We start from the raw sequence: 27975 nt of genomic DNA, 5'->3' as shown, positions 1-27975 counted from the left end.
ATTGCAGTTATTCAAATCGGTTACCATATTACATTTTTATTTACGAGGCGCTCAAGGCTTTTCGTTATGTGTGTGTATGCATATAAACCCAGTTTATAGCAAAATAAATTGGCTTATCTTGTAAGTTTCGCTGTGCAAAAGCTTTAAATTGAAGAACCAATTTTTGCGATATTTCAAGTAATAATTCTGCCATATTGCTTTATAAAATCTTCATGGAACTAAAATTTTTCAATGCCTTTTCGAAAATTTCGCAGAATACCGTAGAAATCCGAAATCGAAATCCCTGGCGGCCTTTGAAGTAAAACTCGTTGGTTCTATTTGCTTTCAAGTAAGTGCTTAAGCTACATTGGATGTTCTGAGTACGATTTTTATTTTGTACTAAACCAGTTGATCGTAAAGTAATTTTGTCGCCGCCGATTTTACGATGTCTGTAACTTCACTGTTACTCAAAGTCAAAATCAATTGCTAAGTGCGTACAGAAATTGCTAAGCGTAAGCGCAACTACACAAATATTACTTATGCATAAATTCAAAAATAGTAGATAATTTTTTTACTCTAACGTTTTTGGTATGATTTTCAGTTATCAGATTATTTGTAAATATTATCTTATAGTTGTTTGTTTTTTTTTCTTATGACATGGTTAATAATTTTCTGGAATGGTTGCTAATCCCTTTTGCAATACAACATTCACTTCACTGTTGTTAGTGGTATTTGTATCTGTACTCGCATAATCAAGAGCTAAATCCAAATCTGGTATAGGATCACGCCAGTAGTTGAAGTTGGAGTATTCCACTGTCCCCTCATCGTCGCGTATAGGCGGAAATAGTTGATCAACAATGTATGTCATGCTGCAGTAGCTGTGAAACGAGAAAATAAAAGATACAAAATTTTATTATTTTTTATTTTCTAAAAAAATTCGCCAATGTTGACGAAAAATCCTATCCAAGTCAATTTTCATTGCACAACTATTTTTATGTGACCTTAGCCCGAGTTCGATAGTAATAATGGTCTATAAATACATGTACATAACTGTATTCTTAGCACATAAGGAACTACTCAACGTATTCACAATGGACAAAAAAGTTTTCATTGCGTTCGTAGAAAGGCAAAACAACGCCCGAAGCTATGCAAAGTCCTACGCAACTTGGACACGAAATCTCGCCACACTACATTCTAGCTTCTTCTCCTTTCCACTATGTATTTACTTCTATAATACTTTCTTGCTGTTAGGAAAAAGTATGCAATAGTGTGAGTGTATGGTTTGTGCATGATTTCAGAATAAATGGTGGCATACCTTTAGGCACATTTTTATAAACTTACTTAACCATATTTTACGTTACTACTAATGATCGTTGATTCGACGAAGTCTTGTTAAAACCCTGTTGTTTTGCAACTAAAAGTATCTTAAAATTTGATATTTGAACTTAATAATAAAAAAACTTTAAGGTTCATAAATGCTCAAAAATATTTTGCCTTATCCTGAGTTTCGCCTGAAAAAAAATTCACCCGAAAATTTGTCATCCGCGAAAATGAAACTCATGATAAGGCTGATTGTTTATTCAATATATTTTACATACGCTTATATTATATGTATTTTATATAAGCGTATCAAAAATGGACCACATTTTCTATTGGACTTCTCAGCCGAAGTCAATATAAGGCAAAAAGTAACACATTATATGCGTATTGGCATAATATAAAATGCAACAAAACTTTTAATTATAAAGTAGTCCAGGCAAAAAAAAAACCACACTCCGATAGTCCAAACAAACATATTTTCTCAACATCAGAAGAGAAAGCGCTAACCTCACATAAAATGACCTGAATCACATCACGTAGCGAAGAGAAAACAAGTAAAGTGTGAGTGATAGTCGTCGAATCGACGAACTCTAGAGCATACAGCGACACCAAAACAAATTACATATCGAATTCTTCTTGTTGTTTTTTTTCTTGACTTATTTATGATAAATGTTCCCATTTCTACTAAATTTATAAGACAAAATAACATCATTTCGTCGGCAAGAGTGGAGGAAGTGGGCTGCTGGTTTGAAAACGCCCTGTCTCAGCAAGTGGTTGAAGAACGCCGTATCTCAGAATTAGGTTCGATATCGCGGTATCTCAGCCGCCACTTCGAAATGAATTTTTGAAAAGGTTCTGATTCTTGCTATAAAAAAAATCTGGAAACTTTTTGAAAGAAATTTTAAACTCGCGCTTATATCACATTTCCACCAAAAGCTTAACTGTGGTAAGAGCTCAGGTAGGTTCCAAGAATTTTAACATGGGTGTTCGGCAAAGTTCATTTCTTAATTTTTCTTTTTTACTTTCGTTTGTTTGTACCTAATATGAGTTGTAACCTCCGGTTTCCAATTTTTTCCGTTAAGTCAACTCTTCAAAAAAAGCATATCTACTATTCCTAGGAGAATCGACGAAAAAAGCAAATATAATTACAGCAGCAGCATTCTAGTTGGCCTTAACCCAAAAGCCAAAGAAAATCGTTTATCACAATGACGAAATAAACGAGCAAATGATATCTGACTTGATTTGTTTAAAAAAATTAATTTTTCTCTCTTTTAAAACTGTCATAGCTCGCTCTGAAAATTGGGGGGAAAAATTATGTTGAAAAAAAAGAAAGTTTCCCATTTTCCCCCAAAAATGTCCTTGTCAATGTTTTTAGCAAATTGATTTTTTCTGAAAAATTGAAGATATTTTTTTACTTTTTTTTTATTTGAGACAAAACTTGTATAATCTACGAAGATATGCAAAAATGGCTTTTATGAATAGTGAAAAATTTTAAGCTTCTAAAAATTTTTTAAACAAAGCTTTGGGAAATTATTAAGAAAAGGTTATGACCTATACTAAGTAGGCCCTACAAAAAGTCAGTTTTGACTGCTACACAGTGTTATGAAAAAGAAAAGATTTTGGGAAATATACATAAATATTGTGAGAAAAGTGGGTACCAATTGCGGAACAAGAAAAGCATAAAAATTATAATCTGGGTTTTATTCAATGTACTTTTTTTTAAAGTCATAATCATTTGTATATACACAAGTATGTAAATATGTTTGTAAATATAAAGGTATACAGGAAATGCATAACTACTAATGCACCACGATTTAGCAGGTAATAACATTGCACAATAATATCGATAACAATATTTTTTGTTTTTGTAAAATTACAAACAAAAATCCCAGTCCAGCTTGCGGATCAAAGCCAAAAACAGCGTTGTGATTTACACATACATATGTATGTAGATATGTAAGGCAATAATATGTATCAGCAAATTTGCCTTTTAAAATACACATACTACCAAAACAGTTTATCAAACAATTATAATTTGATTGAAGAAATATGTTGTAATATTACTTCACGTATTATTCAGTACTTCTGTACATAGTTTAGGTACATAGCGTAACGCTTAGGATGAGATGTGTTTATACATTTTCTTATGCCTATTTATTCTTTATCATTTCGTTTTCAACGTGTTTCCACATGCGTACAATTGACTAGGCTTATTCTACATACGTATATGTCATTTATAACTATATAACTTGTCGTTAATTCGTACTCGTTTCTGCATATAAAATAAAATTGTTTAACTAGCTTATCTAGATAAAACTGTCGACGAATACGCATACACATGTACATCTGTATACATCCGTATGTATGGCACCAGATGTCTCACAGCTACATGTATTTATAACTTAATCACGATTATCACAATCAACTTTCATTTGATCATTTTATGCTTACTTTCACCATAAACTCAAATTTAATTTACAACTGAACAGCCTACATAGGCATATATGAAGGTCAATAGAACGCTAGTTGCTAACAAACAGAATACTTATTAAAATTCCTTCAGGTAGTTGTATTCAGATTGGAAGACTCATTAGCTAGCCCCATAGGAGCCGGAAGGATAATCATTTCCTAGTTTAGGTAGTTGTTTGCCTCAACCGCTATGTGACTAGTCCCATCAGAGGAAGTCCGCTTGCCAACATCTAGTCTCATTATCAGACTACGTTCGTTTTTATCAGCTGTAGTGCGGTCGTTTTCGTTTGCGTAATCGAGATAGACATCATTATCTGCATCCACGTCAATGGCAGCATCACCAGCATCACTGACGCTTACATCTTCAATGCCGTCATCTGTTTCGCTGAATTTCAATTCATCTTCCTCTTCATCGTCGTCAAAAGTGTCAGTACGATACTCATAGATATTAAGATCCAACGGGGGGAAGTGCTCATCAACTTCGAGCGATTGATTGATGTAACCGCTATAAAAATTTTTCAGAGCGTTTCGAAAATATATTTTAGCAAATTGTGCTTTTTTTTTGATATTTTATGTTTTTTTTTTTTTCGTTTTCACTTTTACAAATGGATGCTCAAATCGTTTAGAAGTGAAACTAATTTTAGTATCATACAAGTGCATTGGCGAATATATGAACATACATACAAATTTCGATTTTGTTTTTGTGTACGAGGAGCTTATTAATATTGATGAGTTTTTCTGTAACAACCAGGCTATGTACATACATATATGGAATTTGGTGATAGTTCAATTTTAATTAGGTATGCACATATGTAAGTAGTTTTCAATTATAGCCAAAAAATACATGAGTATTAAAATGAATGTTTTTTTATATACGATAGCATATACCTTTAAGAAGTTATAGAGCGTTATAAATCACCTATTCGGGTTACCAAAATGAGATGGATTAAAAAATGCTCTGGTCAAATATTCTACATAATATATTTAAAAAATAAATTTACTGCATTTGCAAATATGCATCCCTATGCATCCCTATGCATATTGTAATAAAATAATCACTTAAGCTCCGATAAGACCTTATACAAATTTATAGTTCCAGAAAGAAAATTTCGGAATTGTTTTTCATTAACACATGCAAACTAAATTAACCAACTTTAACCTATCTAAAAATTGTTTAAGAATTTTAGTATATCACACACGTTAACTAAAAGTGTAATAGTAAATCTGAAGTAGTAGTTTGTTGCTATTTGTTGAACTAATCTTAGTAATGGTAACGCGTCTTCAAATGATTATCATGAGCCTAGAAATAGTTGTTCCGTTACAAATGGTTAATTTTGGGTTACTACGCTTTGAAGAATGTGTGCGATATAAGACCATGAGAATCAGAGTTATCATCTAAATACTAAGCTATTAGATATTATCGGACAAGATTTTTATAACAATTGTTGGGTAAATTTATTGGACCTGACTACTAAGTCCAACTAACTTTAGCATAGTCTATCCATCTTTGTCGTGAAGTTCAACAAATCGGACCAAAGGGAAAGGAGTGTAAGCTGAATGGGCTTGAGGACGCTTCAAAACAACCAACTTTTTTAAGCTGATCAAACCTCGGATAACTAAAGGTTACAGGGAATATATATATTTGCCCTGTTATTAAACCCTTTTTATTACAAGAAAAACTTATTCACTTTGCAAAATTGTTATGTGACATAGAAGTTCATTTGTCTGCGGAAAGTTATCGTACGTACATGGGAATACAATTAACTTTACAGATCTTATATATATGAATGTATGCACGCAATTTATATTAATAACAATAACCACAATTACTTTACACCACCAGTTTAGACGATTGCATAGATGTTTGAATGGTCAATTGTTAACAACTGTAAATCGACTTGGCTGATTTGTGAGACTTAACAAACGTATGTTCCGTTTGGTACTTACGATGATTGGAATGTTTGCGTAAGCTCATGCTTTAGCTCTCCTTTGGTGTTGATGGTGAAAATCCGCATTATTGGTATCCCAACAGCACGATAGGCCCATACATCCTAAACCATTAAAAAGTTAGCAATTTTCCACACTAAAAATACACATTTCCTATGCAGTTTTATTAGCTTACATTAATGCGATTACCATAGCCGGCATAGAATGGATCCTTGTCGGGGAAGAGCTCACGGATGTCGGAGAGACAAGCAATTTTGAATTGCTCCGGTTTGCGTTCGATCACTTCCCGATGGAATGCCGAGATGAGCGATGTTGGATTCAGTAGGAGGGGCCCATCGGGCAGCTTCACATCGCCTTGACGTATGGAACGTAGATATTCACGTGTAGCACGCGACTGCCCAATGGCACGTGCCGACAAATACAACAGCTTATAGCCGTTTTGTTCGATTTTTGAGAACAATTGTGCCACGCCCAATTGAGCCCAATCCTTACCAACCATTGGCAAAATATGACCGAGCACGTCTGATTTGGTAATTGTGCCATCGATATCGGAAATGACGACCTTGTCATTATGCTTCCAGCGGAACAAATAGCACTTGCAGCGCGTGGTGCCTTGGTAGGCGGTTGTAACGCTGAACTCAATTTCGTTCATACCATCTTTCAAGTTCAATTGTTTCTGAAAGTAGTTTGAATGATAAAACCTCCAAATATGAAGGCCTACGTTGTGCACCCATTAAAAACTTACAATTGCTTCCGAGCTAAGTCGCAAACTCTTCTTGTAGCGTTCATTACCGTTGCTGGTGCTCTCTTCTCCTTTCGAAGACGCTTGCGATAAGTCTTCCAAGTTCTCGACCTGAGCTGAAGTGTTTTCGGCATTGAGCGTTGAATCAGTTTTGCTTAGTGTGTTCTCACTAATGTCTGGGGAGTTTGGACGTGTTGTTTGTGTGGCCACAGCAGCCTGGTCGGCATCTGTATATAATGAGATAGAAGCTCGTTATGGAAAGATATGCTTATGCATGTAAGAAATGCAACTGAGCCGAAATGCGCAGCTACTGGTTTAGTAAATTTTCACGCGGCCATCAATTGCTAACTCACCTCGCTCATCAATCTTATCGTCCGGTTTGATAATTTTGTTAGAACTGGCTACAGCTCCTACTTGTGAGCGCCTCCAGTTCCACCAGGATCGTTTCGATTGCGCGCTAGGGCCAGTCGCGCCGCCATCTGGCTCGATTTTAAGCGCCGCCACGTCCTGCTTAGTGTTACTCATAAGCTGCTCAATGGCATCCTAGAGTTTGGTAAAATTTAAGCATTGAATATAATGACTACATATTATGTATACTCGTATGTGGAACAATAAAATTTAGTAAAATTAAATTTTTATTTGTAGCAAAGCATTCAAATGCCGTTAGTGGGCGTGCTTGCAAACTTACGTTAGTCAATGGTTTCTGGAATGTTATTATGGTCATGACAATTGGACATGCAGCCGCCCAGGTATAGTATTTGCCATTCAGGCGTACAACTAGATTTGGTGACGAGAACAGACTGGGATTTTCGCAAACCTAGGATAATGATTGGTATTTTGTGTTTAATAACAGTTAGTTTATTATTCGAGGTGTAAAAATGTTTTGAGCAAAACATGAAATTGCTTTGTTCGTTACTGGCCTTATTATAATTTCGAAAAATTCGGTGAACTAAGGAATTAGGTAAACTAAATAAAAATAAAATGCTTTTGTATATTTAAAGATGATTACAACAAACTACTATTAACTTATAAGTAGGGCAACGTAAAAAAGCATGAGCCTTTTTTGCTGGCATGTTGAGGCCGAAATATTAAATTTTTCTGAGGAGCATACGGCTCTTCAAACTAAGGGCCGTCAACTTATCAATTTTAAACTATACTATATAGATAAGTTAACGACACTTAAAACTTTTACTTTTAAAAAGATCACTGTTTATTTTTATTTTTATGTTAACTTAAATGTTTTTTCTAGGTTATTATTACCATATTGACATGGAATATTTCGTATATTCATTTCATTCAGCATTTATTTTTCAGCATAGTGTGAGATTTTTCGTGCGTAGCAACGCAACTAATATTTTATTCTTCTGTGTTTATTTTTTAAGCGGCTAAATTCTAGTTTTTGCAGCAAATATTATTGCCCTGCTTATAAATTTGAGATAAATTAAAGTGCAAAAGGAAGTGCAGTTAACTTGAATACTTGCTGAAAACTAATTAAACATAGCAGACCGGATTCTCATTCACAGTCCAATTCTTTAATGAATTATTATTAATATCTTCACTTGCTTGAACTGTGAGAGAGAAATCGACCATTAGCGGTAGGTTAGAAACGAATGCTTTCAAATACAAACTTAACACTTAACATACATCGGAATACTTGATTAAGTGCTGATCGAACTCCTCATCCGATGGCTCGCCCTTCTCGTTTACGCCACACAAAGACATCGCCACAAAGTCTAGGTATCTAAACAATTATTGACAAGACATTAGAAAATAAATTGTATAAGTTTTCCACTGTTGCCATTTCATCTTACTTTGCGTCCTGTGGCTTGCCATCTTCATAGTCCGAGTCGATGCTTTTCTGGCCTTCCATGGAACTGGGTGAATGCGGCAAACTCGTACCGTTGCCACTTTCGCGATCATCATCACCGGAGTGGAGTAAAGTGTTGCTGGTAGTGCCAGCGTCTGCTGTCGCTTGACTTGTAGGCTTCGAGAGTAGTGGTTGCGGAAAATACAGTGCTGCCATTTCAGGATCCATACCCTCAGCGTCCAAATCCGACAAATACACACCGCCATCTGTAGCTTGCTTACGCATCTTATTTGTTTTCTTCATGAAATTAAACATTCCACTTAGCATGGAATTGCGTTGCGCCTGCGACTGTGCCGCCTGATCACCACAGCCATCACCTTTGTCGCTCACCTCGGGTGTGGGCAATTGGCCCCACTTCCATGAGGCCGAATTGGACATCATTTCAGTATCAACGTCCTTCTCGCGCAGCGATATCTCCAATTCACTGTCACTCTGTATAGGCGTAGAGGGGCGACCAGATCCGCGACCCACACAGCCGTTCGCTCCCCCAGTTGGAGTCACCTCGGTGTCACTGAAGAAATGTATATCCAGATCGGGAATGCGTGTGCTTGGCGTGGCGGGTAATGTTTGGCACGTTTCGCTGATGGGACTCTCATCGCCAGCCGTGACGGAAACAAGTGGCGCCGATTGCTGATCGTTGTTTGACTTTGCGGTGGCGATTTCCTCGTTCGATGATGAATTGGTATTGTTGGAAATGGAGATGCCGTCGCCCTCGTCGGCATTCATGCCGCTGCCATTGGCACCCTCTACTGTTGTGGTGCTACCAATTGAGCTACTCGAGGAAGATTTACGTTGCGCGTTCTTTTTCTTCATTTGGGACTTCTTGCGACGCTTCTTCTTACCACCCTTGGATTCGTCCTTCAGGCTAGCATTATTGGAGATGCACTCGGCGGCGGAAATCGTCAATGAGTTAGCTGACTTTGCATTGTTCTCTTTTGGCTCAAGCTCTTCTTTAGCAGCTGGCTGTATAGCTATAGCCGGGCTTGCTTTAAAAGCCGTTGCTGTTGTTGTTGTAGTGGCTACAACAGCCGTGCTAGATCTTGATTGAGATTTATTTTCGGTTTGCGTGCTGTTACTCCAATCCTATTTAAAAAAAAAAATTATATTATTTTATATAACGTTTTATTGTGTTTTTGCAATTCAAATTTACCTTATCCTTTTCAACGGCGTCAAATTGGAATATCTCTTCATGTTCAGCCCATTCCTGCCGCAATTTTTGAGTTGTATACTCTTGCAATTTTTCGCTAAGGTTACGGCGCTCCAAAGTATTGTCTGTATGTCTGCAAAAGGCCGAAAAATATGTTGTTATATTTATTTATTGCTTGACTTTGAATCTTCAAATAGTAATGCTAAGTTTCCACTAGGCATTGAAATTACAAAAAATCTATGCCATTTAAAAAATGTATGCCTTTTAAAAAATGCCATGTGGAAATGAACTTAATGACTTTTTTTTTTTTAATGTAATGACACGATTATTTTTGAATGCTCAACTTTGTCATTTTTGCCATTTTTACCATTTAAAGCCTAGTGGAAATCGAGCATATGTATTCAGTACTTTAATACAAATACAGGCAGGCAATCAGTAACTGTGTTTTAATAAATTTTGTGAATAATATACAAACTTATGTATGCTTATAATGTACAAATGTATAATGACAGTGAATTGGAGAATAATTAAAAATACTTAAATAAGTAACAGACAAAATTTAACGCACAAGAAACTTAAAAATAAAACTACCTTCTGTGACTAAAATCTGAGACTTGATTCTCAAATTTCGGCACCTGATCTTCCTTTACGGTCTCTTTTGAAAAGTCAATGGAATTACGACGCGGCAATGGCAGCGGCAGTTGAATGTCATCGCTAGCGATTCTATATAGAATAATGAAAAACAAATATTTCAATGAAAATCAAAAATTAAAACCAAACTAAAAAAACGTGAAATTAAAATAAAATGTATGCAAATAAAAAATAGTTCAATTGTACTACATGAATGTACGTACATATGTATGTTAATATTTATATAAAAAAAATACCGTTAAGTATGTAGTAGAGTTTAGGAAAACCGTAAAAATATACTTATGTAAGTTTTAATTTTGTGCATTCAACATCAATGCTACTCCAAACTACGTAAAAACATAACATTAGAAATCAGAGGCTTACTTGGTTGTGCCTTCGAGAGTGTCATCTTCCAAAGTATCATTGGCATATTTGCTGGGAAAATAACTGCTTGGTATGGGGGAGGTGGCCATATTCTCCGGCAACTCCTCAGCATCCTCTAAGGGGCACTCCTCTACGAAGAATGCCTCACCAGAGTCGCCCAGCTTCATGTGGATATCAACAGGTTCGCCATTTATTTCAATATCAACCTAAAAAATTTCAAAATGTTGGCATAGTAATCATTAGAATTTCAAATCCATTACAAAAAAAAAAAAAAATATATATATTTGTTAGAAAGTAACATACCACTTTTTCGCGACTCCGCAACACACCCAATTTGCCGAAACGCACGTGAAAAGGTGAACACTGAAATTCGCCATTTGGCTGTTCCACAACGATCACATCGATGGCGCCGGTGAGTGTAGCGCCATTGATTTCATTGTAGAACTCTCTAAAGTTGCTGAAAACCTTTACAAGACTATTCATTTTGTCTGTTTTGTTTGTGAATATTTAGTCCAAAATTAGTATTGATCGCGATTATTTTAATTGCCAAAAGTTCTTCTAGACGACTTCCACTGTGGAAGCGCCGTTGCGAACTGAACGTAGACGGTGGGGCTGGTTCGGAACCGTTCACCTTTGCTCGATGTACAACACAGAATGGCAAGTTCTTTATCAACAACAGTTAGAGTTTAGCATTAAACACACAAAGTTAATTGTTGGCCCATTGATTCTTAGTACATAAAATTTTTCTCAGCCATGCTTTTAGTGTCCAGTCGTTTTTGTATTTGGCCGTGAGGCTTATCTGTGGAGGAAAAACACAACAATTAAAAATGAGTAATAAATAAATAAAAATGCTATATGTATGTATAAATTTATTAACATAAACCATTTGAGACAGCAAGATAAAATGTGCGAGGTCCATTAGACGTGGGAGAAGTTTTAGAACCAATAACGAGTATGATTTGTGATAAGACTTTTGACATTGGTTTGAATGGAAGATTAGAAATTCATTTGCTAAAAAGTCCACATTGAAATTAAAAATTACTTTTAATTCTTCAACTTTCTTTTTGTAGAAGTTACAAGGGAGAAGCATGATCCCTGATACCACAGATAAGGGGAAAAATGTATAATTTTATCAGGTTTTTGTAAGTTTACATTCTCTTCATCGACTGCACGAGTTGCATGGCGTGCCCTGGCCGAGACTGGATTTGAAGAAATCAACCACCCACAACACAGTCCGTCCAGGCCTGGCCTGCAGCGATTACTTCCTGTTTTCCAATTCGAAGAAAAGTCAAAGACGGCGAAGTGCATTGAAGTAGAGTCAGATTATATATAAATATTAAATTTTTATACTCTTCTATCAGCTATTTTAATACCATAGGCTCACAACTTTTCAGCCTCCCCTCGTATGAAGTTGGTACCCGTACGTTTGCTGTATTACGAAAAAAGGAATTACAAATAATTTTGGCATTTGTTCTTGAAGCTGAAAATGTTTTTTTTTTTTTTTTGCGAAAATAGCATAATAAAACGGTGCTTTGACAAATTTCTTTGCCTGTGAATTAGATTCTTACTTGTACCGAGTATTTATGTATATAAATATGTATGTACATAAGTACGTATGAACATATCTATGTACGAATACAAATGTACGTATTTAGGTAAGTACGAGTAAGAAGCAAGCAGTACCCAAATAATAGAAAAAAAGTAGAAAAATTAAAAACAAAAACACAGCGGAAAATTTTGGCTACAAAATGACAAATAATCTTAGAGGAATGAATTTAATTTTCACATTCATACTATATAGATGGATATATGCATGTACACATATGTACATGTATATGTATGTATGCAAATAAACATATCAACGTTTGAAGTACAAAACCGCGTATCAACAAAATGTAAAACCGCGTATGTGAGGTTGTATAAATTATTTTCTAGAGAGTAAAAACACTCATACATATTTCAAAATGGTTCTTTTTTTTTAATAAAGCAATCGCATTTGTGGCTAGTATATTTCAAGACGAACGGATAAGGATTGAGGCAAGAGCTTGTGTGAGCAAATCCAATTTGTGGTAGCAAATGTCAGTTACGCGGTTTTGCAGAATGACGATACGCAGTTTTGTACTTTAAACGATGATATACATACTACGTACTTTTATTGAGTAAATTTATAGTTGGCTAAGAAACGTGTTCGCAGACGAAAGTTAGACCCAGTTGCCAAAAGGTTCATTTTCAAAGATTATTTTATAATCACAGATTAACGAGGGAGGTTTTTTTAATTACAGTTTATGTAGTTAAGCTAGAAAATGAGGATAATCTTTATATATGTATAGGTACTACTTTAAGACAATTATGTCACTTTCTGAATCACCTACATATTCTAAGCAGATATTTTAAAACACATAGGACCAGTTTTTCAGTGCGAATTTAACTCTGTTTGTCGTTTAAACTAAATTTAAACTAAGTGTACAGTTTTTAAGTCAAATTTAAACTGGATTTAACTAAACTTCGTTTAAACTGAGTTTAAACCAGCATTGAAAAACTGGCCCTTAATGTAGTTTTCGAGTCGTTATACATATACATATCGTCGCTACCATGTCAAATTATCGAATGTTTTTCATTTACGATACCTTGCGTATGCGTTTCGAATGATACGTAAGTATCTTCGCCCAAGAATGATAGAATATCATTCTTGATCTTCGCCTAGGTTCAGACAGAGAAACTTTTGTCGCGGCAAATCGTTACTTGTGGGAGAGGGAGTGACGAGGAAGGGGGAAGGGCACCGAGTTGCTCGTTCTCGGGCAACACGCTTTGTGCTCTCGTTCGTCTGAGTAATTCTAGTTGGCCGTTCACAGCTGACAACAACAATTGTGTACAAAAGAATTGCTCTGTGTGAACGCGAAGGGCAACACCAAAAGAGAAGTTGCCGAAAATGAGAGCATTAAAAGTTTCTCTGTGTGAAGCCAGTCTTAGAAGTAGAGGATACTGGATTTTATAAAGTGTGGAATCCCACACTTTTTCCTAATGACAAAAACATTTTTTACAACAGTTTCTTTGCTCTCACAGTATCATCCTCTGTAAAAAATCAAGGTAACAATGAGTACTGTTTGCGTGGCTGTGATAAGATACCCCTAAAATTGAGCTACATACGAGGGATGTTTCCAAAGTTCTGCGAATTTAGCTATAATTTTTATTATTTCGTTAATTTTCGTCAATATCACATTGTAGGTTTTCAAAATATTTTCCATTTAACTGAATAAAATTATCCGAACGATAAAATCATTTTTTTAAGCCGTCATCAAAGAACTTTTCTGGTGTCTCCTCAATCCACCTATTTATGGGTCAGTTTACGTCAGTTAAACTTACAAATCGAACACCCCGTAACGGTTTTTTCAAATCTGGGAACAGATGATAATCACTGGGTGCAAGATCCGGGGGGGTATAAGTTGGGTGCGGAAGCAATTCCCATCGTAAACCGTTCAAAACATCCTTCGTTTTTCTTGCGGTGTGTGGTTTTGCATTATCATGTTGCAATAACACCCGTATTTTGACAAGTGCCTGTCACAGTAGTCCGCTGAATAATTTCTGATGTTTTCACACCTTTCCACAAAATGAAAATTATTGCTCTTTGAGATTATGCTGCGATTACAGTGATATGAAAACGCGACTATAACAGTCGTACACCTAAATCAGACTGAACAATATTACACTAGATAGTTGCATAAACATGTCAAGACTTGTGTGGCACCAATAACATTGCCTATAAGTTCTGCGTAATTTAATTATAGCACAATTCCCAGAACTTTGGAAACATCCCTCGTACATATAAATTTAACTTTGAAAATGTTAAAGCGTTAAGCATCTGCAGATGGCGATTACACGAATGGCAATTGAAATATAAGAAAAAAAAAACAAGTTTGCAGCAGGTGTGATGGGTCAGTTGACGTAACAGCTATTAAAAACGTTGAAGAAAGTGTAGTGTCATAAGTTGATACATATATATATGTACACACATTTTAATTCTTTGATACTAGTTAAGAAATAGTTTTTGTTTCTGTTGACGATTTTATATTCAGAGAAATTTCATTGCTGAAAATTATTATTGATTCAACGTTCAAATCATGATAAAAAAAAATAGAAAGGTGGAACCGCTGAGAGGAATTTTTCAAATTCTTGACGTTTGCAAGCAATGAAGTTTTAAAATTTTACACACATTCTCATTTTCAATCTCAAACAACAACAACTTTGAACAATTCCATTTTTTACTCTCAATTTTATATGATTTTAAAATGTTGGCAAACTTCAAAAAAAATCATGGCCGACGAGTTGAGAGAACGGTTTTACCTTACTATGTTTTTATCATGGTTCAAATTGTTTAAACATATTTATTTAAATAAATTATAATTCCTTTTTGTAAAGGAGAATTTTGTAATTACTTTATAAAATCCTCTATATACACGCTTTTATGTAATTTTATTTGAAATTTTTAGGAAATTTTTTAAAAATTACGCATATAAAAAACATTGAAAAAGTAAGTAAATAAATTTTTCTTGGTCTTTTAAGAGCTAGTCTGCACTGTGGTCAGTTTGCCAGCATGTGCTCATATTGTCTTCCACATATACGTATATACGTATACGTAAATACATATGTATGTCTGTACATCCTTCTGTAGCTACATATGTGCATTTAAAAGTCCAAGAATGACAATATCACCTGTGCATTCTAAATCTATTGACCAGCTGGGAATTCAAATGTAACAACAAAGAAACAAAAGAAAAATAAATAAATATAAATAAAGGTTAGTACTTTTTTGTTTTTCCTTGCCTAGTCTGCCGTGCAGTATTAGAAAGTATTCAGTAGCTATCGAAAAGGAAATCAATCATTCTCCGACTAAATTCAAACAGTGGTGCCAAACTGGAGTTTACTGTTCAAAATTGTCCAGTACTCTAATTTTTCATTATTATAATTATTGTTTTTTTTTTTTTAAATTAACGCTAGAAGAGATTTGTCGGGCCCGATTTTTGATTTGTTATTTGTTTGTAAGTATTTACTGATTTGGACAAGCAAATGACGATTTTTTAATTGTGTTCAGTTTTTTATTACCAGTAGTTTTAGTGGCGATTTTTCGATTTTGTTTTTTACTTTTCCAAAAATTTACTGGGCTTTTAACCCAATAGTACAAAGATCTTTAACCCAAACTAAAAGATTTTTATATATGTATATACATATGTATTCCAAAAGTAAATACCAAACTTCTAATTTCAGGCCTTTCTTTTGAATTCTAAGGTTTTTTGGGAGAGGGTTCCTTCACCATATATATGTAATGACTAACCAAATTTCAACAATAAGGAAATATGGACATCCAATTCTACTGTGTTGCCACATGAGCAAAAATGGGAAAATTATATTTTCGCTTAGGTTTTAAGGCAATTTTCTAATTTAAAAAGTTCGCTTATATACCCAAGTACAACCAACAACACACAAGTGTTAAATAAGTTTAGTTCATTCGATAATATGTATGTATGTCATTTATCTAAATGCAACTAAACATATTCCTGTTTTAAGTAATGTGAATTTTAGTGATTCGTAAAAGGTTTTTATATTTATTTTTTTTTTTCGTATAACAATCAGCTATCAAAATTTTTTCCGGACACTGTTCATTTGTTTTGTGTGTCGATGATTTTTCAATAAAAAGGACGATTTTCGATAATCATTTTGACGATTTCTATGTTCAACTACCTGGCAACACTATTTCTTCATTTCATCAGCTATGTATGTATGTGTATTGTATGTAGATATTTTAATGGTTTGAAAATATTTCAATTAGTGATAAGCGGTAATCCTTGTGATCTCTAGCAATCAGCTGATTTATACATTTATATATGTATGTACGTGTAGGATCTATAAATAATTTTTTACTGCCACAACCTTACGTAAATTCTAACAATTCTTAAAACCGCCTACGCAGAAAGAAACATAATTCTTTTTTATACGAAGCAGACAAAGGAATTGAAAGTGCAAGTCATTTAAAACAAAAATGATAAAGAATAACTGTGTGTGTACATATCTTAGCGTAACATTCAATTGAAAATTTGTGAAATTCCGAGAGGCGAAATCAACTTTTACAACATTCATAGAAAAAGGAAGGATTTCTTAATGCTTTCTTAATCAAATTGGATGATTCTTTTTCCAAATATGTGCACCTGGACCAGGGTATTACTTTTCCGCTGGGTGGCGCAGGGTCGATTTTTTTGTTTTTAACCCGTCCCACAACCCCACATATCGGGAAAAGAATTTAATTGTTTAGCTGTTTGTTGATGTGAAAAATAAAATCAAATATAAATGTTGAAAGTTTCTAATTTCTTTCAAAAACATGATATATTCTTAAGTTCTTGGCAGTTTATTTCTTCCGAAAAATGGAAAAATATTCTTTCTGAATACTTGCTTGGCAATTAGTTGAGACCCACCACGCAAAACATGAGAAATAGGCAACAATCGTCAATGGCAACAAATTGGCGACTCACCGATTTATTGCTGTGGTGACAAATCGGCAACATCACTTCGTTCATGTCAATTTTGAATAAAAAAGTTCTCAAAAATTCCGAAACTTATGAATATGGCGTCAATAGTATTGGCCAAAAGCATCTAAATAATGTCCAAGGACAAGATTGAAAAAATAGGAAGTCGCACAGCGAGAAAATGAATTAATTCCGATTGTAAGTTGCAATTTGGTACAAAAAAATAAATGAAGTATTAAAAAGAATAAAATTATTCCAAAAATCGCCTGAAGCGATAAGAAAAGGACTCATTCAGGTAATAAGAAAACGACTCGCCGAGGCGAGTGGCCTTCGGCGGACGTTTTAGAGCGACCGGTAATAGGAAATCGATTTGATGGCAATATTACCGGCAAAAAATTTGTTTCCGAGGGCGACACGTTTTCTTATTGCTGGCAACACAAATTGTTTGATGGGGAGTTTCAGGCTTTTAGAAAAATTGTCAACATAGTTTCTTTAATTATTCGACCATAACTTCGATCTGTATTCGATGGTAGCGGTTATATTTTCATGCCTTGACGGCGAAAGTATTGTTTAATGATATACATATGTATGTATGTACGGCATACAACCTTTTTTCAATGTGTTCATCTTTGAACTGAGTTTTTCAAAAAACTATCATGAAAGCTGCGGCTTAATGCATTTAACAGAGCGCTAAACATTAAAGATCGAATTTCTCCCTTTTAGCTTCCCTGTCGCATACATAAAATATACAAATTTTTCGATTTTTGCACAATTCAAAAAAAAAAAACGAGCTGCTTCTTATTGCAAGTGACTTTACTAATCTTTTTTATTTCTATGGAAGAACTAACTTCAATCAAGCAAAGCGGTGTGAATAATTATGAATATACAATGCTCTAAGGTTTTGTTAATATAATTGACTATATGCAACACAACTTAGTCGTAATATGTACTAACTTAAAAACCATTTTAAATTTAGTTTTTTTTTTTGTAATGGAATTGACCACATATGTATGTAGGTATGCATGCATGTACTACTATGAAATTTAGTCAAAAGAAGTCGAACGACATCGGTGTGTAACCAACCAAGGTCGTCATGAAATATACTAGTCAGAAATGCGATTGCTTTATAAAAAAGAGAACCATTTTGAAATATGAGTGTTTTTACTCTCTAGAAAATAATTTATGCAATCTCACATACGCGGTTTAGCATTTTGTTGATACGCGGTTTTGGACTTTAAACGAAGTTATATGTATATGTATGACACTTGTTTCAGTTTCTGTTTTTGTTGATAGTAACTGCGCTTAAGTTTATTTCGGGCTATTCCACTTACGGGTTATCAAGTAAGAAAACACGTCATTCAGCAATACATATTGTTGCATAATAGTGCAATTACTTATGCAAATATGTATATATGTACATGCACTTTAGCTAAAGCTAAGGGTTGCGTGGAAATTACCCTGCCGGAAAAAAGAATGATTAGATTGGTAAGATTCTTTAATTGACTCCCATTTTTTTAATGTATTATACAAATATTATATGAGTATTGTGCTCGTGCTTGTGTATGTACATTAGGGTGTATAACTCTCCATACAGAAAATAATCGGTACTGTTTTATAATTTAAGGCTTGCGCCAAAATATTTCTGAAAAATATTGAGCCTTACGTCAGCTGGACCGATTTGAAAATATCTCTAAAAATCGAGTTTTTTATTAATCAAAATAACAGTAGTTTTAAGAAATATTTTTCCACACAGATGATAGAAGAGTTTAAGTAAGCTTAGAAGGTCTGCATAAAAAATGCTATACATTTTATCAACGGAATCAAAATAATGAAATTTTTTTTTTCTTTTTTTTATATAAGCATACAAATAAAACATAGTATACTATCGCTGGAGCGAAAAGCCTAATGTCCAGTAAAAATACCAGTACAATAACGCAGTCAATTGCTTTTCTTTCTGCAGGTTCGAATCCGCTTGGAAATGGTTAGGATTTTTCAAATTAATCCAACTTAATTTAATATTTTGAATATGAATTAAAAATACGTATGCAAATAAATACTTGTACCATAAAAATTAAATGAGATTCAAAAAAATATTTTTATGTAAAAAAAAATATAATTTAAAAATTACAATAAAAAAATTCTAAATTAAAAAAAAAAGAAAAAGTCCCTGCCCGGGGACTTGACTCTGGACCTCGGGACTGGTAAGCTAGTGCTTTGCTCTGTCGGCCATGTCTGTTGAACGCAACTACTTAGTAGCTTTTTTTGCAGGAATTTAAGTAAAGACATGCATACTATATACATACATATGTTTCTATGGTGGAACCGTTCCAAAAAACAAAAGGTATCTATAAATTATGGCAGCATTTACCTAATAAATTAAGTCATGGAATTAACCAATGCTAAAATGAAAAAAAAAACACCAAATTTAGATTTGTGCGCAGTTAGCATTTTTGTTTTAAACATTAGTTGGCTGGTGTACATCCTGACTGAATTGATATTTTATCTTTAAAATATTATGGCGATATCAAGTTCCAGCTGATAAAATACTACAACCGCGATAAGCCAGTAGCTCTCGGTAAGCTTGTAAATATGTAGTCTACATAAAAAAAAAATGTGTGCAAATTGAGTTCTCTGTGCGAAACAATGTTTTGCCATTGATAAAGAAAGATTGGAATCCATATTCAGTTATCGCGTGATATTTTGAAATATAAACTTGTTTACTGCTAATCCAATTACTGGAATAAATAGGTATTACTGCGTAGCATTTAAGTTCTTCTTCCTTGCTATGTTTGAGGAACTATAAGTTGATTATTTCCTATTGGCGTCACGTCAGCATATGGTCTCTTTACAATCAGAAATATTTGGCAAAGGCAATTGAAATAAGTTTACATTTTATGAGGGCATATATACATATGTATGTATGTATGTACACATATATATAGTACGTATTTATTGGCAACGATGTCTCTCCCTGTTTTCAATTAAGTAAGCTGATTAAAGAAGAACTGAAAGATCAAGCTACGACGTACTGAAAATTAACCAGTAAAAGAGACTTAAGTCAAAATTGGGTTTTATCTAAACTAGCATATGTAGAGTGACAAGTTGCTAAGTCCATTATTACAAATTTTATCGGCGAGGAAAAAACTCCTAATAGCCATTTTTCTTCAAGCATTTCGCCTAACCTTTAATACAACATTTTGCGTTTTTAAAGCAAAGCAAAACTCCTTACGTATTAGAAGTATTCGATCTTTATTAAAAGATTTCGTATTACTTTGGCCTTGGCGGGATAAGATATCGATTTACATAGATATGTATGTGTGTCCATCATTTCACAAGAAAATGTTTCCACGAAAATTGTTGTTTGTTTTAAGATCTAAACGATTATTCCAAGTGTACACTGAGAAAAGAGTCATGTCAACTAAATATGGATATTTATTTCTAAACGTACACAGATGCGATAGGCAAATTTCAAAATTAATTAATTAATTATTGGTATAATCTGGAAATATGAAAACCCAGAGTCGAAATTCTTAATGAAAAATCAGTATTTTTTATATACTTTGACCGCATTCAGATAAAAAAATAATTTGGCTGTCTCGATATGGACTTCATATAAAGAAAATTGGTAATTAAATTATTCTAGCACACTACATACATATGTATGTATAGTGGACACTAAAGTCCATTATTTATGATGCACAGGTATTTGAAGATTGTTAGTACATACAATAATCATTGACCGACTACAAACACACCATGTACTAAGTAGAATAAAAACCAAATAAGTTATTAATAATAATAAACTAGATCAGCGTTTACACAATATGTTAGTGTTTGGCCGAGTTTCTCCCCCGATTGTTGTCACAGAAAGGGCGACTCCGAGCGCCGATTGTATTTTTATGAGAAGCTCTTTTTCATGGCAGAAATACACTCGAAAGTTTGCCATTGCCTGCCGAGGTTCGAAGTAAAATTTTTTTAATGCTTAATTTTTTATTTTTTTTTGCAGAAACTGGACTCAAACCCAGGCCTAGTGCGGAATGGTAGTGCGCACTGCTAACAACTACACCACAGCGATCTACATTGTTTAAATTAATACGTAGCAAAACTACTATGAATATAAAATTGTTTCTAAAAACTAATAACGAATAACAGAATGGCGTGATCGATGAATTGTTAATGCAATTCTAGTACATACATACATACATACAATACATGTACGCACGTACTCACGCATGCCCATACATGTGTATGTATGTACATATGGGTGTGTGTTTTAGCATGAACGTGTACTTGTTGTTAGTTTGTATATTGTCTTAATCGGATGTTTGCAGAACGAATGACCAAAAAGTTCAATGTGCAAATGTATAATTTTATTGCTTGAAGATAAGTATGTAGTCGTTAATTGCTGTATTTTTTGTTTACCTACTCTTTTACCGTTATTTTGCAGGGTTTTACAATGCAATATTAATAAATGTTTCGAGATAAATTCAAAGAAAACAGACTAACGTAATCAGGTGACGGTTTTAAATATTTGACTTGTCGATGAAATTTTAGCTATTAGAAAAAATAAGCCCAAATGCTTTAGTACGTTTTCCAAGCCAAACAAAAATTTGTAAAAGTATATTAAACTATATAAACTTGTGGTCAGCCGATTAAGTTAAGTGACATTTTGACCAATTTTGGTTAAATTTCTTTTGCTTATAACTTTTTTATAAAATCCACGTTTGAAACTTCTTAGAAAAATTAAAAAAATTTAACACACTTTAACAAAACACCCAAAAATTTTAAACTTTTTAATAAACATTCTTAGAAAAATCTTAGGTATGCAGCTTTAGAGCCCATTAAATTTTAGTAGGTTACTTAAATGGCATGTAATCAATGTATTCTTATGGTTTCGAGCGTTTTGATTAAGGCGGAACTCCATGCGTTACATACAAATACAAATTTTTATGGCAGCACCTACATAACAACGCATGAAAATGCAAAACAGTTGTATGATTTTTGATTTCTAAGCGTAAATGTCAAACGCATGCATACGGATACGTAAGCTACGGAGATCCGCCTTTAATCCTAGAAAATTATATTTATCTTAAAATTATCGTAGAGGGGAGGTTGGGGTCGCATTGCAGGATGTTTTAGTTTTGTTTGACCTGGTCTAATGTATATGTAACCATAATATACATATGTACATACATATATTTTACCACACTTTCTTATCAAAGGAATATCCAGTCTTTTTTGGCGTATCTTACAAGTTTAGCTTTCAGCTAGATCAGTTTCATTAACCGCAGCATATAATGGCTGAAATCAAAACTAACTTGGCTCAAACCACACAATGGATTGTTATGCACTGTTTATAATTTACGTAGTTACCCAGCCAGCAGAGAAACGTAAATTTTGCCGACATTGCGGTCTCGTATAATTTTCCGTAACCGACAACGAACAGAAAATTACCACGATTTTCGTTAATTCTCATATCCGAAAAAAGTTCAAAACGTTCGATAAAGATGATGTTGATGTGAAAGCACTAATTGTATTTCATTTGTTCAAGCTGAACATTTGAAAGCATGTATACGTACGTAGTCGGCAGCGACTGAGCATGCAGAGGAGCGTGCCACTATTTGAGCTTCCAGAAGATGCCGGGTTCGGACTCCGTCAGGCGCTTGCTTATTTTTTATTTTTTGAACCATGAAAAAGCTTCTATGAAGTGCAGAAGGAAAGGGTATTGAACGAAAAATGCAATCAGACAAATTTCAGAAAAACGGTCAAAAACGTATGCGCAGTCGTAGTTTTCGAAACTTGTCTTTACATAGTTACGTTTCTGTCTCACACTTTATTGGGATAGCGGATCGTCAAAGTATACGAAAATGGAATCGGTAAACGGACTAAGATCCAGACTAACGCGCACTTTTTTTCCTTTTTCGTACTTTTTGCTGACTGGGTAACGCAGTAGTTCTCTATTCGAGTGGTAAGCTATGTACATACATATATATATGTATGTGTGTACAGTACACTTTAAGGCTTTATTTTTATTTATTACAAGAAAATCACGCCATTTGTTGTCGCAACTTTCACCACTCCAGTAACAACTGCACCCGGCAAACATTGAATGCGGAATGGTTTTGCGTGTGGAATTGAATGAGAAAACGTAAGTAGTAACAACTATGTGAGTGATTTAACATTTTAATGATTGTTTGTGCGCTATAACAAGTCAAATGTAGAAAATTTTCGATTTTTTTTCCTGGGGAATTGTTGATGCCATGATAAAAATATACATAGTCAGCAAGACAGGTAGTAGCATCAGAGCGAAAAAAAAAAAAAAACATTTATATGTATGTATTTTGTTGTTGCTTATGGTCTCTAAACTGTAAAAAAATATTCTGCATATAAAATATGAAAACTAATAAAAACGGAATGAAAAAAATAAATAAAAACTCGTGCGCATTTTTCTTGGTAAATTTGTTTGCTTCCGCAAGCACTGATCCATTTTTTTTCAAGGCCTAATAATAAGTGCTCGTGCTTCGGAGTTAAGCGAACGTTCCAAAAGATGGTTTTCAATCGCTTATTTTTTAGAAAAAGGTTTCAAATGAAAATATATTTTGGCAATATAGAATTTTAGAGAAAAAGTAATAATATTGTTTCTCACTTTAGAAACCAAATAATTCAAAAAAATTAAATCAGCTGATCTACTGACACTACCTGTTCAATATGCCTTCATAGTAAGGTAGAACCGCTGAGAGGCACTTTTAAACTTCTTAACGTTTGCAAACAATTTAATTTTAAAATATTAAACACAAACTCACACATATTTTCATTCTCAATCCTAAACAACATTTTCGTTTTTTAATCATCATGGCCGGTGGGCCACTCTAAGCTTTTTTTAGTGGTCGCAGAGAGGAGCTTTTAAAACAGTTATATAATTTATTTCAATGAAATATTTCTACAATCTAAAGGCCATTCTGGGAGGTTTCGGATCTTAAGAATCTGAATCGGCAATTTATTTTTTGGCACAAAAAACACGAAGAAACTTTGTTAGTACGCTCCCACGGTGCAGCGAACAAAGGTGGCGCCGTCAGTGGTACCGCTACTTTGGTTTTGCCGATATTGACAGTTGTGTTAACTTGTAAATAAACCTTTGTTTACAAATCAGCGAAAGAGAAATTCGCATTATAAGTTAAAAATCAGTTTAAATTGTGTTAATTTGCAATTTTTGAGTTGAAGACTGCGTAAAAACTAATAAAATGAAGTGCTGTGTGTTAAATTGCGACAGCCATCAAGATACAAGATGCGTAGATGCAAGTGTAGCGCTGGGACGAATCGCTGCATTTTGTGTACATAGGGCACGTCAAAGCCGTTCCCGAAATGCTTCTTTATTATTACATTAACAACATTTCCGCCCAATGATTTTGCTTCTGCTCCAAGCAGCCTCCATTAGCAAGTTAACTTATCAATCCCGCTGAGGTGCTGCCGAAGTTTTCTGTAGCAGCCTTAATTGCAAAGCAATGAAGTGCACTAAAACGTTTGCTGAATCAACCTCAATTGCAAGGCAATGGAGTGCACTAAAATGTTACCTATTCTCTAATAGATTAGGTAAATATGCAATATTTTCGCATTTAGCAAAATTAAAACACGTTTTTCGCTGTAAAGTGAACTCTTTTGGCAGTTTCAACTCGTTCTTTTTTTCGCTCTATTCTTTGTTTACTTGTGGTACACAAATGTCAACGCCCAGGACGGCGCAATCTTGTATTCTATCATTCTTGGTACGCTCCTGTTACCACTCGGATATAGCGGCCGCCATACATGCAGCAAGCAACCAGTTACTACAATCAGTGTTACTAATCATGATGCATTTTACCAGCCAAACGATTTCCAACTCAATTTCAAATTAAAGCTTCGTGTGTTCACTTTGTGAACTAAAAGGCTTCGTAAAGACAGTGGTCTGAAATGACCAAAATTATTATTTTTTTTTTTTAATTGTTAATTACTGTAATATTGCATTTCTGAATTTTTATAAAATACATAAAGGGCTTTCCATATGCAAAATTATCGTATGTGCCAGACACCAAATTTTTAGAGAACGTTTTTTCTACTTTTAAAATTTTTTTGATTTTTTTTTTACTAGGGATTTAAGCTACGATATTTTACCAGGTGATGCGTTGTGGGGCGTAGAACAAATTTGCATCAAAAAGTGAATTTCAAAAAAAAATGGTATATACAATAATTTTGCGCAAAGGTGTCGATATGTACATACATTCCAGATTTCATTGGGAAATCTCAATTTGTGCTAGAGTTAACGTGTAAACGTACAGAAAGGACATACATACATGGCTAAATCAATTTCTCTTGTCATTCTGAGCATTTTAGCATATATGTATTTATGTATCAACTATTTATGTATCAACTATATGTACTTATATATCAACTATACTGAAACTACAAATTCTGATTAAGAAGTTTGAAATTTGGATGCAAGTTTGTTGAATTTTTCTAATTTCTGCGCATATTGAGTTTGTTATATAAAGAAACTAATAAACAAAATATCTAGTAAAAACTGTGAAAAATATTGCAAACCTATTCTCCTGTCCAGCACTGCTTATACATACGAGTACATATTTACATATGTGTAAATATTTAGGTAAAATTGTATCTGAGCATGTGTTCATATTATTGTATCACTCTGAAGCGAGTCATCTGTTTCATAACGAAGAAAATGATGCCGACATACATACGAGGTAGAAGAGAGTCCAAGCCCAAAAAAGGCAAATGTTGAATTTGTTGTTGCCAAGTGCTCGCGCAACGCACTCGTGTCTACTCTAAAGACAAGTTGGCGTTGCCCAGACAAGTCGCTATGACAGCGATGGCAACTTCGTGGATATGCATTAATTAAGTAAAAAAAAAAAGAATAAAGCAGCTGAGAAACGAATTGATATGCAAGAGAGCATCAAAAAAAAAAAACTTAAACAAAAAGCAAAACACAAAAATAAATAACACTATGTACACATGATTTAGCTCAAATGAATGACCCTCGAAGGTGATTCGTGTTTGCTGGGTTCTAAATAGTGCCTGTTTTGGTGTATGTACGTGTTTTTTTTTCTTTTCAATGAAGAATAAAATTTTGTGTGGTAGCCACAGTATGCAACACACGAACCTTCAACTTTCGGGCGCAAATAAACAAGAAAATACATATAGCACTAAAAACAATAACGAATATATCTAACAAGCCGTTCAAGCGGTATCAAAGTCCATTTGGCGCTGACTCGCTCGTAGCCCAAGAAAAATGCAAAATACAAAAAGTAGCAACAAAAAAAAAAAAAACAGTGAACGTCAATAAAATGTAGGCACAACGGGAACGAAACTTTGCGACTAGGCAGTGATCGTTCGTACCTCGGCGGCGACTCTTTTATTAATTCTTATTTTATTTATGCTTGTTTTTTTTTCTGGTCACTTCTATATGAATATGTTTGCCACCTCCACAAGATTTTCTACTACTTTGCAGGAATATTTTTATGGTGGCTTTTGTTAACTTAATTTCCTTTGTACATATGTATGCAGAGTGAACCTCATTTGAACATTTTTGATCTGGTTTCAGTCTACATTTTACGTCGGCTTTTTGTCTCAAGATTTAAAATAAAACAGCAGGAGAAAAGCATACACACCGACGGTGCTTTACCTTTGCCTTTGATTGTTGACGTTTATTTTTCACGGTGTCTTAATTTCATTAAAAAATTACACTATCACGCTAACAGTTAGATTTCACTTAATTTGTAACTAATGAATTCACTAGTTAGCACAACAGAAAATAATTATTAGTTCACACAACTTTTGTAAAAAAGTGTTGTTATTGCATTTTTTTTTTGTTTGTTTGTATACTTGAAAATTAGTGCACTTGCATTTTTTTCTATGCACACTTTAATAGGAAACCATTTCACGATTTAACTCTTTCAGTTATTGTGTTCCACTACATTTCATTTTCAATATTTTGTGTTTCTTCTACATTATATTTACAATGAACTAACTTAAGTTGCACAATTTAGTATTTCCGTTTAAATGATATCAGTTTAATTTTATTAATTTTTTTCTTTTGTTTTCCGCTTTGTAGGCCTTTCTTTTCCGTAGTAGTTGCTCCGACAATTGCGATTTGTAGACTGAAGCTCGCGACTAGCAGTGTCGAGTCATATAATCTACCAGCCAACCAGCCAAGCAACCGCCAAACAGAACAATAATCGAATTAACAACAAGCTCTTCTCGTACCTGAATACTTATATGTGTATGTATGTATGTACATTAGGGTGGCCCAAAAGAAAGTAAAATCGGAAATTTAATGCTCTCACCTCCTAGAATTGTTCTATACCGAAAAAATTATACCCCTAGTTTTTTATTTGAAATCAAAAAATATTAAATGGTATAGAATTCTTGAAAATCCATTTTCTTCGATCGAAAAACTTTGCTTTTCTTCAGAACACTTTCAATTATAGTATCCCAGGACATAAAAAATTGCTAGTATTAAGAAATGGTTAGATATACAATTGGGTATTGTTATTGAAAGTCTCCTGAAAAGAAACAGTTTTCTGATCGAAAAATATTGATTTTCAACAAGAATTCTATACCATTTCCATGAAAATGGTTTTCCCCATATAAAATATGTACATGCACTGAACCAAAAATCCATCTCTGGATCAAAGAAAAATTTTCCTTACTTTAAGGTCGAAAATTCTTCCGAATGAGTAAAAAATTCTCCAGAATGCGTAATTTTTCTTTGGAATGTGTAAAAACGTACACGAATATATGGAACCGTGGATGTAATCTATCATTTTAAAGAAATGTTGGACATGAAAAGAGGATAAAACTTCTTTAGTGCTGTTTCGTTCCCATTTTTCTTCATTTTGATTGCTGTTTTTCTTCAATTAAGAGAAGTTTTTTTTGGGTGTGACCTGTAAATATTTTTTGATTTCAAAATAGAAAAAGTAGGGGTATA

At 34.0% G+C, this 27975-nt stretch overlaps 2 protein-coding genes across 5 annotated transcripts in view; both read right to left on the bottom strand.

Moving 5' to 3' along the window:
• Positions 1-27975, bottom strand: part of LOC118743389 (PDZ domain-containing protein GIPC3-like) — a 169779-nt gene that overhangs the window by 98923 nt on the left and 42881 nt on the right. The window lies entirely within an intron of this gene.
• On the bottom strand, positions 8-27184 carry LOC118743384 (phosphatidate phosphatase LPIN2). 3 transcript variants are annotated; one of them, XM_036476018.1, is made up of 13 exons: positions 26671-27182; positions 10789-11284; positions 10486-10691; positions 10063-10194; positions 9475-9604; positions 8269-9407; positions 8102-8198; positions 7146-7274; positions 6811-7000; positions 6461-6684; positions 5891-6391; positions 5716-5819; positions 8-857 (listed from the first exon to the last, which is right to left on the bottom strand). In XM_036476018.1, exons 2-13 carry the CDS (start codon positions 10966-10968, stop codon positions 641-643), a joined length of 3249 nt encoding a protein of 1082 aa, XP_036331911.1. In that variant the 5' UTR covers positions 10969-11284; positions 26671-27182; the 3' UTR covers positions 8-640. The 3 variants fall into 3 exon arrangements, with proteins under 3 accessions (XP_036331911.1, XP_036331909.1, XP_036331910.1); XM_036476016.1 differs by lacking the exon at positions 8-857 and adding an exon at positions 3328-4273 and having other exon boundaries at positions 26671-27184; XM_036476017.1 differs by lacking the exon at positions 8-857 and adding an exon at positions 3328-4273 and having other exon boundaries at positions 27017-27184.

The sequence above is a fragment of the Rhagoletis pomonella genome, unplaced genomic scaffold (genome assembly GCF_013731165.1).
Source record: "Rhagoletis pomonella isolate Grant_MI unplaced genomic scaffold, Rhpom_1.0 Rhpom_scaffold_00007, whole genome shotgun sequence".
NCBI lineage: Eukaryota > Metazoa > Arthropoda > Insecta > Diptera > Tephritidae > Rhagoletis > Rhagoletis pomonella.
This window is presented reverse-complemented; position numbering and strand designations above follow the sequence as displayed.

What these genes read in the sequence shown, in the direction of transcription:
- LOC118743384 (XM_036476016.1), bottom strand. Translation starts at nt 10,968, where the DNA reads ATGAATAGTCTTGTAAAGGTTTTCAGCAACTTTAGAGAGTTCTACAAT. An exon ending in ACGCCGTTGAAAAGGATAAG is followed by an intron (nt 9,408 to 9,474) that starts GTAAATTTGAAT and finishes TTTTTTAAATAG; the next exon opens with GATTGGAGTAACAGCACGCA. An exon ending in ACTTAATCAAGTATTCCGAT is followed by an intron (nt 7,275 to 8,101) that starts GTATGTTAAGTG and finishes TCATTATCCTAG; the next exon opens with GTTTGCGAAAATCCCAGTCT.